The sequence below is a fragment of the Telmatherina bonti genome (assembly GCF_933228915.1).
Source record: "Telmatherina bonti genome assembly, chromosome: 10".
In the NCBI taxonomy this organism is placed as follows: domain Eukaryota; kingdom Metazoa; phylum Chordata; class Actinopteri; order Atheriniformes; family Telmatherinidae; genus Telmatherina; species Telmatherina bonti.
In genome coordinates this window covers 24,841,201-24,855,760 of record NC_136628.1, presented here as the reverse complement: position 1 = coordinate 24,855,760, position 14,560 = coordinate 24,841,201, and the positions used below count along the sequence as shown (strand labels likewise).

At 37.6% G+C, this 14,560-nt stretch overlaps 1 protein-coding gene across 1 annotated transcript in view; it reads left to right on the top strand.

Annotated features, from left to right (window-relative positions):
• Nucleotides 1-8,998: 8,998 nt before the first annotated feature.
• The window catches only part of f11r.1 (F11 receptor, tandem duplicate 1), a gene marked incomplete at its 3' end in the record, with an annotated part of 10,523 nt that continues 4,961 nt past the window's right edge, over nucleotides 8,999-14,560 (top strand). The window contains exons 1-6 of the mRNA XM_079247420.1: nucleotides 8,999-9,169; nucleotides 9,305-9,405; nucleotides 12,288-12,347; nucleotides 13,674-13,790; nucleotides 14,171-14,317; nucleotides 14,506-14,560. The exon at nucleotides 14,506-14,560 is cut by the window's right edge and continues 148 nt beyond it. Coding sequence (XP_079103546.1) covers nucleotides 9,360-9,405; nucleotides 12,288-12,347; nucleotides 13,674-13,790; nucleotides 14,171-14,317; nucleotides 14,506-14,560 — 425 coding nt within the window. The 5' untranslated portion in view covers nucleotides 8,999-9,169; nucleotides 9,305-9,359. The remainder of the gene's footprint in view (nucleotides 9,170-9,304; nucleotides 9,406-12,287; nucleotides 12,348-13,673; nucleotides 13,791-14,170; nucleotides 14,318-14,505) is intronic.

Genomic DNA, 14,560 nt, shown 5'->3' with positions numbered 1-14,560 from the left:
AGCGAGATCACATTGATCAAGTTTTAACTTTTATGTGTGGATCAACATATGTGTAGAAAAATGGGAAGTTTTTAGGGAGTTCAAACTGGTTGTGTAGCTTATTTAACTTTTCACGTACTTCAACAGGGTTATCACTATCCTGATACTTAGATTTTTTTTTTGGGGGGGGGGGGGGGGGGGGGGGGGTGATATTGGTGATATTGGTGCAAAACAAGAGTTCCCTCTGCAGGACAATAACTGGAAGCGCCACTTAGGAGTAAAAAAAAAAAAAAATGCAGTCAGCAGCAACCAATGCCTTGGTGACATCTGGTGGAGTAGGTAGAATGATGAACAACCCACAAAACGTAATGCTTAAAGATATTCATTGTTTATGATTTAATGTTACAGTGTTGAGTTTTGAGGGGGGGGACTTCTCAGTGAGAGATAGTGAACTCACAAAAAGTAAAGTACTACTGACAAAAAAAAATAAAATACTACTTTTAATTCTTTTAGTGAAGCTAGCAATAAAACAAGTGACTAAAAAACATCCATGAAGTTAAAATAGTAAATGGTAACCAGCATGCAAATTGGTCATGATTTGGTAATCATTTAGCAGGTGGATCTGTCAGTGTGTGTGTGTGTTTTTAATTCTGAGTCTTCATTTAGTATATTATAACATCATGACCACGTGGTCATTATTAAGTAGGCCCTCCTAAAGCTGCTTAAGCAGCTCGAACTGGTCAGGGAGTGACTTTCAGTGCATCTGCCTCCTGGAAAGTCTGGAAACTGATGCAATAGATTCTTTGGGAGCTGCTTGTTTAGGGATTGTGTCTTTGTGTATTAGGCTTGCTTGCCACAGTTGCATCATACTATCAGACTGACACCTGGGGAATTTGGAGGATGGGTGAACAAACTCACACTCAAAGTGAAGCATCTGTGACAAGTTTTGGGAAATGACGAGTACAAATGTAACAGCTATAGGAATGTCAAGATGCTGTTAACAAATCACAGCACTGCATTGTAACAAATATCCATCCATCCATCCATTTTCTTGACGCTTATCCAGGTCTGGTCAGGAAGGCATCCAGGGCGTATCCTGACCAGATGCCTGAGCCAGCTCATCTTACTCCTCCCAATACCACTCTACTCTTAGCCCCTCACAGTTGACTGAGCTTCTCACAGCCACCCTGCTGATGAAACCCTGTGGGTTTTATTCTTTCAGTCAGTACAACTCGTGCCCATAGATGAGTGAAGGAGTGTAAATTGACTGGTAGGTTGTTATGGTCCATGGCCTGTCATCTGTCTCATCCCCACTCATCTCATCATTACATGGGAGACTGGCTACACCTGGTGTTCTCATTGGCGCTGCCCTTAGACTGATGTGCTGGTTGCTGATTGGTCACCCACACTCATACCTACTTGTGATTGGCTGGACCTCTGCTGAGCACCAGAATAAAGGCTGTCAACATTTTTCATTCGGGGCAGCTGTGTTTGGTTGAGTCTTGGTGTCACAACTTGCTACTCATTACTGCCGGTGAATGAGTTTTGACTGTTTGTTGTTTAGACTACACAGGCTGAATGGTGGCATGGTGGTTAGCACTGTGGCCTCACAGTATTAAGGTCACTGGTTCAATCCTTGGCTGGGGCAAGGTTTGGTTAGTGGCCTTTCTGTGTGGAGTTTGCATGTTCTCCCTGTGCATAAGTGGGTTCTCTCTTGATACTCCAGCTTCCTCCCACCATCCAAAGACATGCATATAGATGCATGTTTAATTGGTTACTCTAAATTGCCCCTAGGAGTGAGTGTGAGGGGTTGACTGCTGGGATAGGCTTCAGCTTCCCCGTGACCCTGAATTGGATTAAACGGTTAGGAAAATGAATGAATGTTTGAACTATTGTATTTAGTGAACCTTTTTGTGATTGGTGCTTGGTTGGTGCCAGCTTTGGTTTATGCTTTTTGTAGTTTGGTTTGGTTGGCTTTTGTGTTAACTCTTTGACAAATGCCTGTGGCTCCTGATGCCCTGTAAGGGCCAGTGGGTCCAAAATGAAGCCTTCCTATTTGTATATTCCCTGGTTTCATGCTATTATTGTTGCCACCTCTTGTTTCCCTGGACAAACGCCATCTGGGGTTGTAACATAGGTCAGGAGCTTTGCTTTTTGCCTCGGCTCTTTCTTCACCACAATAGGTCAATGCAGACTCCGCAGCACTGCAGACACTGCACCTATGTGTCTGTTGATCTCCCTCTCTATCCTGTCTTTGCTCATGAACAAAACTCTGAGATACTTGAAATCCTCCACTTGGGGGTAGGATCTAATTCCTGGCCTTAATTTAACCCTTTTCCAGCTGAGGACCATGGTCTTGGGTTTGGGGTGCTGATTCACAGCCCAACCGCTTCACATTTGGCTGTGAAAGCTCCAGTGACGACAGCCTGACGAAGCCAAAAGAATATCATCTGTGTCATGTTCATTTTAAGGAGCAGTGGCTTTCACTTGCACCTTCAGTGTCCTCCTGATGGTTGGACTCATAGACATTACCATCAGTCAGTGTCAGGGAGGCCTTTAGTTCTTCTATGAATGTCCGGACAGTGCAAACACTGTGATCTTTGTGTTTGAATTCAATTCATAAAACAAGTAAGCCCTGTGGTGGATTGGTGGTGTCTAAACTCTTTAGGGGCAATTAAAAAAAAAAATCTTGTTGATCATCAATAACTCTTTCTGAGGTCCACAGAGATCTCTGCTGTTACTGCAGCGATGCAGTTGAAAAAATATTATCGGGAGAGCAGATTTTGATAAAGCTCCATTCTTTACTTAGAACACTGGATAATCATTTATGAGATTTGTTTGGAAAAAAAAAAGTCAGACCATATATTTGCAGACAATCTCTGTAAAGCTGTGTAAATCCCAACACCGCAAACAGCAACCAACTCTCTGCTGTAATTTACCTCAGAATAGAACATGCATCCTTTCTTTTTGTTGTTTTACAAATAAGAACAATGCTGCTTCTGTTGTAGTTTTCATTCAGATTTTAGCATCTAAATGAGTCAAATGCTCTAACAGTTTACTGGTGAAAGCAGCCTGTATGATCTGAGATCCATTCCCCACATGCATTAGTTCTACCAGTCCTGTTCTGCAGGTGTAAAATGAAATAAACATCAGGCAGTGTTATATAGAAGCAAAACCACAGAGAAGTGTAATGTACATGCCTGGAGAAGAATAGGCGATGGCTCGTGTTTCATCTGCAGTGTCTCAGCAGCAACATCCAGCAGAGGAGCAGAGCAGCAGGGATCACAGCCACAGAATCTCTAATGAATACTTTTGGCAGGGATCACTACAACCTGCTTTCTCAGCTATTTATATTCAAAACAGAAAAGAAGACAAATTTAGAAGGAAATAAAGTTTCAAATAAAACTCTGGGTAGGGTGGAAAGTATCTTCTGTCATTATGTTGCTCACAGACCTCTGCAAGACTTATATCTGTCCTGGAAGACTGCTTCAGTGTGGCAGCTGTTCAGCAGCTGTCCGGGAAGGACCTTGACGAAACGGATGAGCAATGTGAAGGAGATACTGAGGACACTGTGGGTTTGGCTCAGTGGAAATGTCTGCAGCTCTTCACTGAATGTTCAGTCAGGGAATATTTTGGTGGGCTGCTGTTAGCATTGTGAGTTACTGTGATGCAATAGCATTTTGTGCATTAGCGTAATTGCAGGCAATGTCGTTTAGCTGTTTGGTCAATGATTGCTTTTCCAAGTGTTCACATTTCACTGATATTAATTATTAATGATACAGTTATAAGCACAATATTAAGGAAAATTCAAAAAGAAAATTTATTTGTAATGATTCTGTTTCTTTTTATCATGTGTGCATTGTGTAACAAGAGGCACCCTGAATACCAAGCAAGAGTTCAAGCGTCCCAGTGGGAAACTTGAGATGCAAAAAGATACAAAAAGCAAACCAATTAGTTATAAACTGGTTTTAATATGTTGTTACAGTTTATTTTTATCCTGTGAAATCACAGCACACAAATACAATTATTTTATGGCACATTTTTGGTTGTGTATTGGTTATTGCATTATAGTTGTTTAGGACCCCTATGTGTCTTATTTAATGATTAACGTCTTATTTTGTTTATTATTTTGCTCTGTTTGGTCATGCTGGTCAGGTTGTTGCTCTTTTTGCAGTTTTTACTTTTAATAAATTGCATGTGTCTGGATTGTTTTGGAAATTGTGTATGTCTTCAGTATATATTAGTTATAATTTTGTATCTTTTAATGACGCTTCATTTTGGTTAAGACGATGTCATACTTTAAATTATGCATCTGATTGTTACGACTAAAACTCAATAAAAATATCATAAAAGATATCAATAAATATATATCACTGTTGGTAAAACTTACTGAGAAACTGCTGACATGTTATTCTTGCATTGAACTGGTAAACAGCTGCTGAGTTGTCCCAGTTCATTGAAGCCTGCTCAAAACAATCATCTTTGTCTTTTCAAAAACTGACTAAATGAATACAGAGGTTTGTGTATTGACACACAATCCTGTGTGCTGTGGTAAAACAGTGGGAGAAAATCAATGTAAAACCTCATACAGTACTGAAAAATGTCCCCAAAGTCCAATGGAGCAGCATTTTCTCCCCCCTCCCCTCCCTCTTTTTGTCCTCCTCCCTCTCTCCTCTGTTTCTTCCATTAGCCGACCTCTACTGTATCTACCCCCGGCATCCCACTGCAGAGAACTGAGGAGGACTCAAAATGCATCAGAGGAGGTGAGAATGATTCATATCCAACCATATCAATCTCAGCTATGCAAAATATTGAATTGCACAATGCAGACTAGCCTTCTTTCATGCTGTGATTCTGGGTGAGCTATTTGCTTCCAAATTGCACAAGGATAAATATTCTAATCCGAAGGATTTCTGTGAACCAAACTAAATATTACTGAGCTACTTTATTGTATGTTCTTGACCAATGGGAAGATAATCAGCCTGCATCCTCTAGTGAGGTTAGTCAAATAAATGCGTCAATGTTGGCAACTGACCAGAGAAGTTTGCAGTTCATGCCTTTGCAGTGTAAAGAGTGAGGCTGTATTGGAATCAGTTCTCCAGTGTTGTGATACTTTCCCATGGGTTGGATGAGAGCTGCAGAAACGGGATATTCGTGTCTCTGAAATCTGACCCTAATTCTTACAGTAGAGTCAGCTTTGGTTGTTTGGAACTTCAGTAATGTAGAGACACATGAATATGATGGCTGCTTGTTTCTGATCTTAAATAACCAGCTTGATCTGACCATATTTAATCAAATTTTTTTTTTTTTTTTAGGAAAATTGAGAGAATGCTCCTCCTAATTGCAATATTATGCTTTGGTAAGACAATCCACATAATACAAATAGAGCACATTTTTCTAAAAACATGCATGCTGTCCTAAACTACAAAAGTTTCTTCAATTGTATTGATTTGATAAATAGCCTTTTTTTTTTTTTTATACCAAAAACAGGATTTGCATCAGCTCAGAAGATTGTTCAGTTGTTCTATTGCTCTGTCAATGAGAACGACCTCAGAATGGACTGCAAATATGCACTTCCTGGTGAGTCATCTGAAGTCTTTTGCAAGTACACTCAGGGCGAAAGGCTCTTTGACACCACCTTCCCAGAGGAGGAACAGCACGCCCCCTTCAAAAACCGTGCCAAAGTCCGCCTTTTTCCAGGCAACAACTGCCGCCTGCTGTTTAGAAACCTGCCCAATGGCAAGTCCAACTTCACCTGCAACATCAAACAACCTGACTCAGCTATGGTATCCAAAACTTCAGTGGTTGAGAAAAGTAAGATACACATCCGCATGGCCATTGCCTGCTGTAGCACATCCTGTCATTTTACAAGTGAAAATACGACATCCTCCTTCTGAATGTGGATTATTTTTCTTATTGCAGAGCTCCTCCTTCCCTGCTCAGCATGGAGTTTCCTATTACAAAGCTGCAGTGGCCTACTGTTGACCTTGATGACACTTCCTATGCTGCTGGAATTTCACTGGCTGTGATACAAACAGCCACACATGTTAACACTGCTTCCATAATTATCCGGGGACTGACAGTAGACTCTCCTCAAGTTGTGTGTATGCACAAAGTGCAATAAGTTAAAATGAATGTACGTTTAATATATATATATATTTGTTATGTCACAGGGCTGCATATTCTGCATTATGCATATAACACTAAGCACAGATACTGCTGCATACTCTTTGTACTCTATAGTACTCAAATATAAGCAGCTCTTTGAGCAAACAGGACAAATCCAGATCAATTTCTGACAGACTAACAGGTAAAAAGCATGAATATGACTTACCTCTAAATCTCTATTCTGTCATATTTATTATCTCCAATCAGTTTAAGCAACTGTAGTCAATGCTATGAAAGATAACATGCTTTGGTCTCCGGTACTGTTAACAAGATCATTTATATCTATGAGGCTGTTGAGCAGAATTTACAGTATGAAAACTGCTTTTGCTATGCCATATAATAACTGAAAATCTTCCTGATCAAAGTTATGCAACGTTGCACTCTGCAGTGTGAATTATTGCTGAGTTTCATCACTCTTTAAGGAAAGCAATCTATTTTGCCTGACTGAAATCTGTCCCCTGTGTGTCTTCTTGGCTGCCTGTCAAATAATAAGGGTAGATCATAGTGACCTTGGACCACACAGGTCCACCGATGGAAGATGGTGTTGCGTTTGTCAATAAGAAATGGATAGGGCTACAAACCCTACAAACAGTATTGGAACCTGAACTTCAAAGGTTTTTGACAGCGCAAATGCATGCATGAGCAATAAAGTATCTCTGCTATCCTGATCTCATCTGATGACTGTCTTAACAAAGAAAAACCAAATCTCAGTACTTATTTTGCCTTTCACTTGTGCCTGGGACATCCATTTATGGCCAAGGCTTGTTGAGTGCACCTTTGAAGCGACGAGTTTAGTCAGGGATGATTCCATTTAGAAATTAGGACTGAATATGCTTTATAAGGTACATTGTTTTCTCTTATATTGTCAGTTATTTTCACTCATGTATATAGCTGAGTTGGTGGTATGTAGCAAAAGCACAATCATAAAAATGCACTGATAAATACTACTGTACTATGTACTGTATGATTATAATAAAACTGAAACGGCATAAACAAGGAAGAATTTGCTTATTAAATTCACTCACAACTATTAAAGTTAGTGTGTTTCTGCATGAACGCTGGAATCGGTACAAATTACCATGAAAATACTGTTGATGATGTGACCTGGGTCAAATTTTAGTGTGTTTTAAAGTGCAATGAACTTATGTTAATTATAGTTATGTCTTTGGGCCAAAAGCAGCTAAATAGACATTTTAGGCATGACAGTCTTTTCTTTGTGAAAGTATCCTTTAGCTTGCACATCAAGGCTAAAACATTTGTTTCCAATCAATAAATAACCTGAATACTTCTATTACCCTGATATTGATTAGACTAAACTATAGCTGCAATAGAAATACTCTTTGCAAATTGTACCAGTATATATTTAATGGTGGTAAAAATTGCACCACTATTAGCATATATGGAGGATATATTGCAACATGTCCTATAAAAAATTGCACAATGCAGTATATTCGCTAGTGAGAGGGGATTTCAGACCAAACAGTGAAAAACAAACCCAAAGCCGAAACGATTTTGTTTAACTTTACAAAATTAGACCCACAATACAACTCCAACTCCAAATAAGACACTGTATGGAATAGAAATAAAAACAGAATGCAATGATTTGCAAATCCCATATATTCCATATTTTATTTCCAGTGGTAAATACACATATCAGATTTTGAAAGTAAGACATGGCATGGATGTTTAAAAATGAATGTCAACACATTTTTTATTCGATTGCTGCAACAAATCTAAAAAAGGCTGGAAAAGCAATTGACACAAGTGGTTAAGCATTTCACAACTAATCAGGTTAAATGCCAGCAGATCAGTGACATGACTGGGCATAAAAGGAATATTTTGGAGAAGCAATGATGGGCAGAGATTTACCAGTCTGTGACAAAGATGTAAATTATCAGAAAAATGTTCCCCTGTGTAAAATTGTAAATACTTTAATTCAGAGAATCAAGAGGAATCTGGGACATGAGATAGGGTCAAAGGTCAAAACAGCATACTGATGATCTTCTGCCCTTGAGATGCCACTGTATTAAAATCGAGCATGATTATCTATAGGAACACACGGCATTGGCTCTCTAACACTAAAAACACTAAAAATTCTTGTCAGTGAACACAGCTCCTTGTTCAGTCCACAAATACAGGTCATGTTGTGTGTGAACACGATCCAGTATTGCTCGGATCTACTCTGAGCGCAAGCTCATTTGAAAAGGTCGGATGCAAAGTGGTAAAAAATTCTGTGGTCATTTTAATAAAAGCAAGAAAGTTTTTCTTGGAGATCGTAACCTTGTAGATGTCATTCTGCAGAATAAACTAAACCACCATGATAAATGCTTGTGAGGCATATCATGAAAATCCATCCAGTATACTCAAACCTGAGTCATCTGTTACCCAGTCACGAGTTTAGATAATCCTCAGTGTCGTTCATTCGAGTTCTGCAACATCCAGTTCACTAGTTTAATAGCCTTCATGGGTGGCCTCAATGGCATTCATAGGCATGTGTGTGTGTGTGTGTATGTGTGTATGTATATATATATATATATATATATATATATATATATATATATATATATATAAAGAGAGAGAGAGAGAGAGAGAGAGAGAGAGAGAGAGAGAGATTTCATTCTTATGACTTATGTTGTTCATTTATTTATCTATTATTCACAACTGCCTTGAGGAAATGATTTTAAGGGTCTCCAAAGCTTTTGAAATCATGGTTCGTGGTCCTTTCATTGTCCATTATGTCGGACACGACTAGAACAATGAGGAAGGAAGTCACACATATTAAACACACAAACATAAAAACTTGTGCGGGAGAACACTTAAAGCAACACGATTCCAACAGGATACAGGCTGGTTAACAACTGACCACCAACTTCAGCTGTTTCTGTTGTCGTAAATGTGTGTTTTCTAATCAGGTTTCATCCACTCTAACCTGTTTTTCCACTCTGTCATCACGGCGCCACCTGAGAGGATCTTATTACCGGAAGTGATCGTGCTTGTTGATACCTGGTCGGAGTCTTCTCAGGTGCGAGTTCATAGTTCTGGCAGCTGGCAACGCTGTCGAAAGAAACAGAAGAAAGCAGAGAGGAACTTTTGTTTAAATTTACTAAAGGAGTGTGAAAAAATTTTTAAGTTTTTTTTTTCTTCATTTTTTTAAAAGGACAAGAGTTTAAAAGGAAGAACTTTTTGTCAGAAATCCGGAGCAGAGAACCGACATGAGGGCGTTCGTTTCGACGCTTTTGTTCTTATGCGCTGCGAAAGGTGAGCGCCTGCGGCCTTTTTCTACTATTTTTTAAGTTTAGTCAGCTGTTAAATAATATGTATCTCGTAAAGTAAAAAAGTAATGAAAAGCTATGTGTAGCCGCTGGAAGGCAAACGGTGGTGGATATAGGGACATTCAAAGTTGAGTTTCGGGTCTGGTGTTGGAACTTTGGCCTTTTCTGTTTGTTCTGATCGGCTGTTTGGTAAGTTAGTGCAGAAAGAAGTAGATGTAGGCCTACCGCCAACACAACATCACTGTAGCCCAGGTGGAAAGAACAGGTTCCTGTTTTGTCTAGTGTTTTATAATCCATTCTAGTCAGAAAATGTCACTAATCCCAAATAATTGTCTCTTTTACAAACCAGAAGCTCAGATTTAGACCACAATCAGTTTTTTAATTATTTTTTCTACTCTTTTGAGAAAGCAATTCAAATTTTTAGATGTCATATAAGTGCCATTTAGAAATGTGTTAATTTGCTTCAAAATATAGCAATGAACTGTGATTAAAAAGTTGGCTTCAGATATCTATTTACTTCTCACTATGTAAAGTAAAATGTATATGAATACTACATCGTTTTCTTGTTTTTGAAATATTCCCCAATACCAATACATCATATGGCATAGTTTTGGTTGTGTTTATTCCCTTGAAGTTCTGGATTTGCAGCAGTATTTTTTATGTTATCTATTTAAAGGCAGATGTCCATAAAATCTTAGGCATTATACATCACAAGTCCTTCAGTTTTCATTTAATATTCTTTGAGTCTGACCCAGATATCGCCCTTTCACCCTGCAAAGAACTCATAAATCCATCTGCCATAACATTTATTTAAAGTTACTTTCAGTGGGTGGATAAACTTCACTTGCAGCATTTTAGAATGATCTCTTATTTATAGTTTTGTGTAATGCGATAGACATTAAAGCCTTGCTGTGAACTAGCAATATAACTTCAACTTAATTTAGTCAGCAATTAAACATTTTTGATAAACCATCAATAGTTCTGAAAACACAAGAACCTGCTGCTTTTAAATAAAATAATAAAAAAGACATTTTCCAGAGGAATTTTAATCTTGCATAAGTTTAGGTCACCATCGGTGGAGGCCATCCCACCTGCGGTGTGGTTTGATTACTAAATGGGGTTTTGTACAGCAAATTACTCTGGGACACATTCACGCGAGGCTTTACCCTATGGCTTAGCTGGCTCCGCCTTCTTTCCTTTAAAAGCATACTATTCCTACACTGAAACTCACAATTATGCAAACAAGGAAGTCATAGAAAGCTCTTGTTTCATTTGACACAAATAAGCTTATCTCAGTTTCTGTCAAACCAAAACTTAGAGCAGATTCATTCTCTCAGCTGCATCTGCCATTAACGTAATGGCTGAACTTCTAGAGGACTGTCGTCAGTGTTGACACAAAAAACAAGTGTTGGAAAGTGTGAATGAATTTAGAGTTTTTATTGTAAACTTGGGTGATTTTACAGAGTTAAAAATAAACTTGCTCCTGAGGTTTCCATGTATTACGTCAGGATATAGACAGGGTTGCTGGTAATCCTGTAACTCCAGTGCATGTGTAGTGCAAAATGGTTCACTAAATAGACATATACTATCACAAATAATCTATAACTGTCTGCATTAATCACATAGCTGTCAATGTATTTGCAGTAGCATCGCTCTGGCTGAACAGAGCCAGTTTCACCGAAAATACTGACAGTTTCAATGGTGCTTTCTGGCTCATCACCCAGGAATGAGTCACTTTTTTTTCTTTGTCGTCTACTCTGAAACCACACCCTTTTTCTGAGTGCTGACAGAGGGTGTGGTTTTCAATCTTCAATGTTTTGTTTGTGATCTTCCACCAACAGATTATATCAGATGATTAGTTGCATTATTTATTGGTGATAGAGGTCTTAGTTACATAATACTCTCTGCTGTTTCTGTCATGTTTGTAGGTCTGATATTATGATTATTTTTATGTTAATCCATTTTAACATTATTCACTATATCTATATAAAATGTACTAAAGACAATTTCAGTTTCTGACAATATTTTCAGTTTGCATTCAAAGGGCAAAAACAAGCTTGCTCATAATTTCATCATAAGTGGCCACATTTTGGGCAAATAAATGTTATTGAAAAATGACAGTCGATTAGAGCGGTCACTTTATATGTCAGATGCAGTTTTATACTCCATGTATTTAAATTTTTATTTTGTGCCAAGATTTTTTTTTCATATTTCTGCGATCAGTGATCTTTTAACTGAGACTTTTCTACATGTTAGTATTCACATAACTTCAGTTTCTATGCTGCTTAAGGAGAACATTGTGCTCGTATTTTGAAAACTTGGGGTTTGTCCACATGCTCATTTTTGTTTTTAAAAGATGGCAACTCACCCATCTTTTATGCTGCTTTTAATGCTTTTTTTATGCTTTACTTTAGTGATCTTGAGCACTTTGAACTTAAACCTTTGTTTTTTTTTTTAGCTTAATGCTACCGTTGGGAATGTGTGTTTCATATTACTTCTGCCCTACAACATGTTTGCCAAACTGTGTGTATATGTGACTGCGAAACAAATTTGACCTACTGATACAAATAAACTAACCTGAATGTCGAATTCATGCTGAATAAACCAGTTTTCTTGTTTACAGGGTAGTTGTTTTTAATCGCGTCATATCACCTTCTTCTTTTTCTCCTTTTCTTATGTATTTATTTTGTTTTCCAGAGCGGCAGACTTACTACTCTTTAGCATGTAGCTTACAGAGAATCTAGATGTTCAAGTATGATGTGGTAGTTTGGGCTCAGCGCCATTTGGAAATGTGAGTTTGGCTGATTGGTGTCTATCTTTATGTGCAGTATTAAATGTAATATGTTTTTTTTTTGTGTGTGTGTATAGGTGTAAGCAGCTTTACTGTCTCTACAAGCAAGAAAATTTTGAGTGTGAAAGAGAATTATGGTGAGTCTTAATAAAATGTTGCAAAACAACAAAATAATGTAATGCTACTTGCAATGACAGAAATTTAAAGATAGGGAGATTGGATAAAAAAACTCAGTTATTTATAAAGAACAGAGAAGGGGACATTTCTCTCTGAAATGGGAACCTATAACTGTGTTTTATCTTAGTTATGATCTTAAATTCAGTATGTGGTTCATAGAAAACTTCTCATTATTTCGCATTCTTGCCTTTACCATAATGAAAGAGTAGATTCTGAAAAATGCATGTAAACATGTTAACCTAGCTTTAAGTGCATATTTTAAATTCTCAAATTAATGACAACATAACCAGATTTTGTAGTTAGAACTGTTACCATAATCTACTGCTCGTCTTTTCGGTTTTTACCTGGAAATGAGATAAGAAGCCAGTATAAGAATAAGTCCCAGTTAGACCTTTAAAACAAAAGTAAAATTGTCCCATTAGAAGGCTTAAGATTTTGCTGTGATGTGATAGACTGGCTATAGGAATACTAAAACCTGTCTCAGCGGAGCTTGTACTTGCACATTGCAGTCTGAAAAAGTACTGCCTTGTGTTTACTGTGAAAACAGCTTTCCTGTGTTTGGTTCTAGAAAAGAGAGAATAACATAATAATATAACCTTGCTCTGTGTAACCCTCAGTATCACAACTTTCCACTGCTAAAAAAATAGAAAGAAGGAAGACATAGCAACGTAGATAGCTTTTTCAAGCCCATCAAGAAGTATTTCTCTGATCAAAGATGATCACAGTTGCTATGAACTGGAACTACCTGATATGCACCCTTCTGTTTTTTTTGTAATGGAGAAGTAAAATGTCATTTTTAACAGTTCAGCAAAGTCTGAAAATTTAAAGATGTGTAATTTAGATGATAAATTTGTTACTGTAGTAGTTATAAAGTTTATTTTCGGTAAACTTGGATCACATTAAAAAATCAGTGACATCCATGCAAATGAGCTGTTATCCCATCAGTGTTAGAGTTGGCAATTCCTGATCCAGAAATTAAAAAGTCCTGTCCGGCAGCCGTTCCGATCAGTCATCAAACAAGCTGAATTTAATGAGCAGTTTATTTGCCAGGTAATCAAGTCTGTTAGTGAAAATATCTGTTCTAAATGTACAGGTAGATCCAAAAACATGGCAGGACTTTTACTCTCTGGACCAGGAATTGCCACCTTTGGTGTCAACTCAGTGTGTTTCCTTTTTTTTTTTTTTTTATTAAATGGGGAACAAACCATTTTGTTAACTCCTGTTTACTGCATGCTTCAATTTTAAAGTAGATCAGTGGATCATGATTATTTAATCTGTACTTTTAGGGGTGGACCTGACTTGCTCATATTCAGCAGACTTTGGTTCAGATGCCAGAGTTGAGTGGAAATTCAAAGACACGAAAGGCTCACAGTCCTTAGTGGTGTTTGATGGGAAACTAACAGGTAAGTAAATGAAAGAAATTTATTGATTTTACCCATATATTGAATATTTAACTATTTAAAAATTTCTTTGTTAAAGCACTCCTAGATATCTCAACCATTTTTATACAGCTATCCATATAGTTCCTTGTTTTTACTCTGGCACATGTTCTTTTATGAATGCACTGTACAATTAAAGTTAGATCAGCAGGAAATACCTAAATGTTTTTATGCTTGCAACCAATTTAACATTTTTTATAAGTTTGCCCAAATACCATTTGTTGCATTGAAAATAACATATTCTGTTCTGAAAGATGAAATCGAGAGGGTTGTTCTGCTTTGATAGAGATGTTAAGTCTTCTCAATTTTGAGTCTGTTTTTCTAACAGCAAAGCTCTTCCACAGAGTCGTATCAGACACGTGCAACATTGTATGGAGGCAGTAATTTGAGATTCTCAAAAGTGACTCGTACAGATACAGGAGAATACTCATGTGAAGTGTCCAGCACCAAAAGCCAATTTGATTCAATCACAGTGACGCTTATTGTACAGGGTAAGAATCCTTTATAAGATCCTGAAACCACACATTTATATTTATAAACCACTTTTAAAAAATGAAAAAATGGGGGGAAAAAAGCAATAGTTGGATCTGTTTTTGTTTTTGTTTTTTTGTTTTTTTGTTTACTACATTAGACTTAGTAGTAGACTTAGTAATAAAAACTTTCACATTATGCTTGGCAGTGCCCCCATCAGTACCCAATTGTATGATCCCCCCGTCCGTAACAACTGGGAGAGC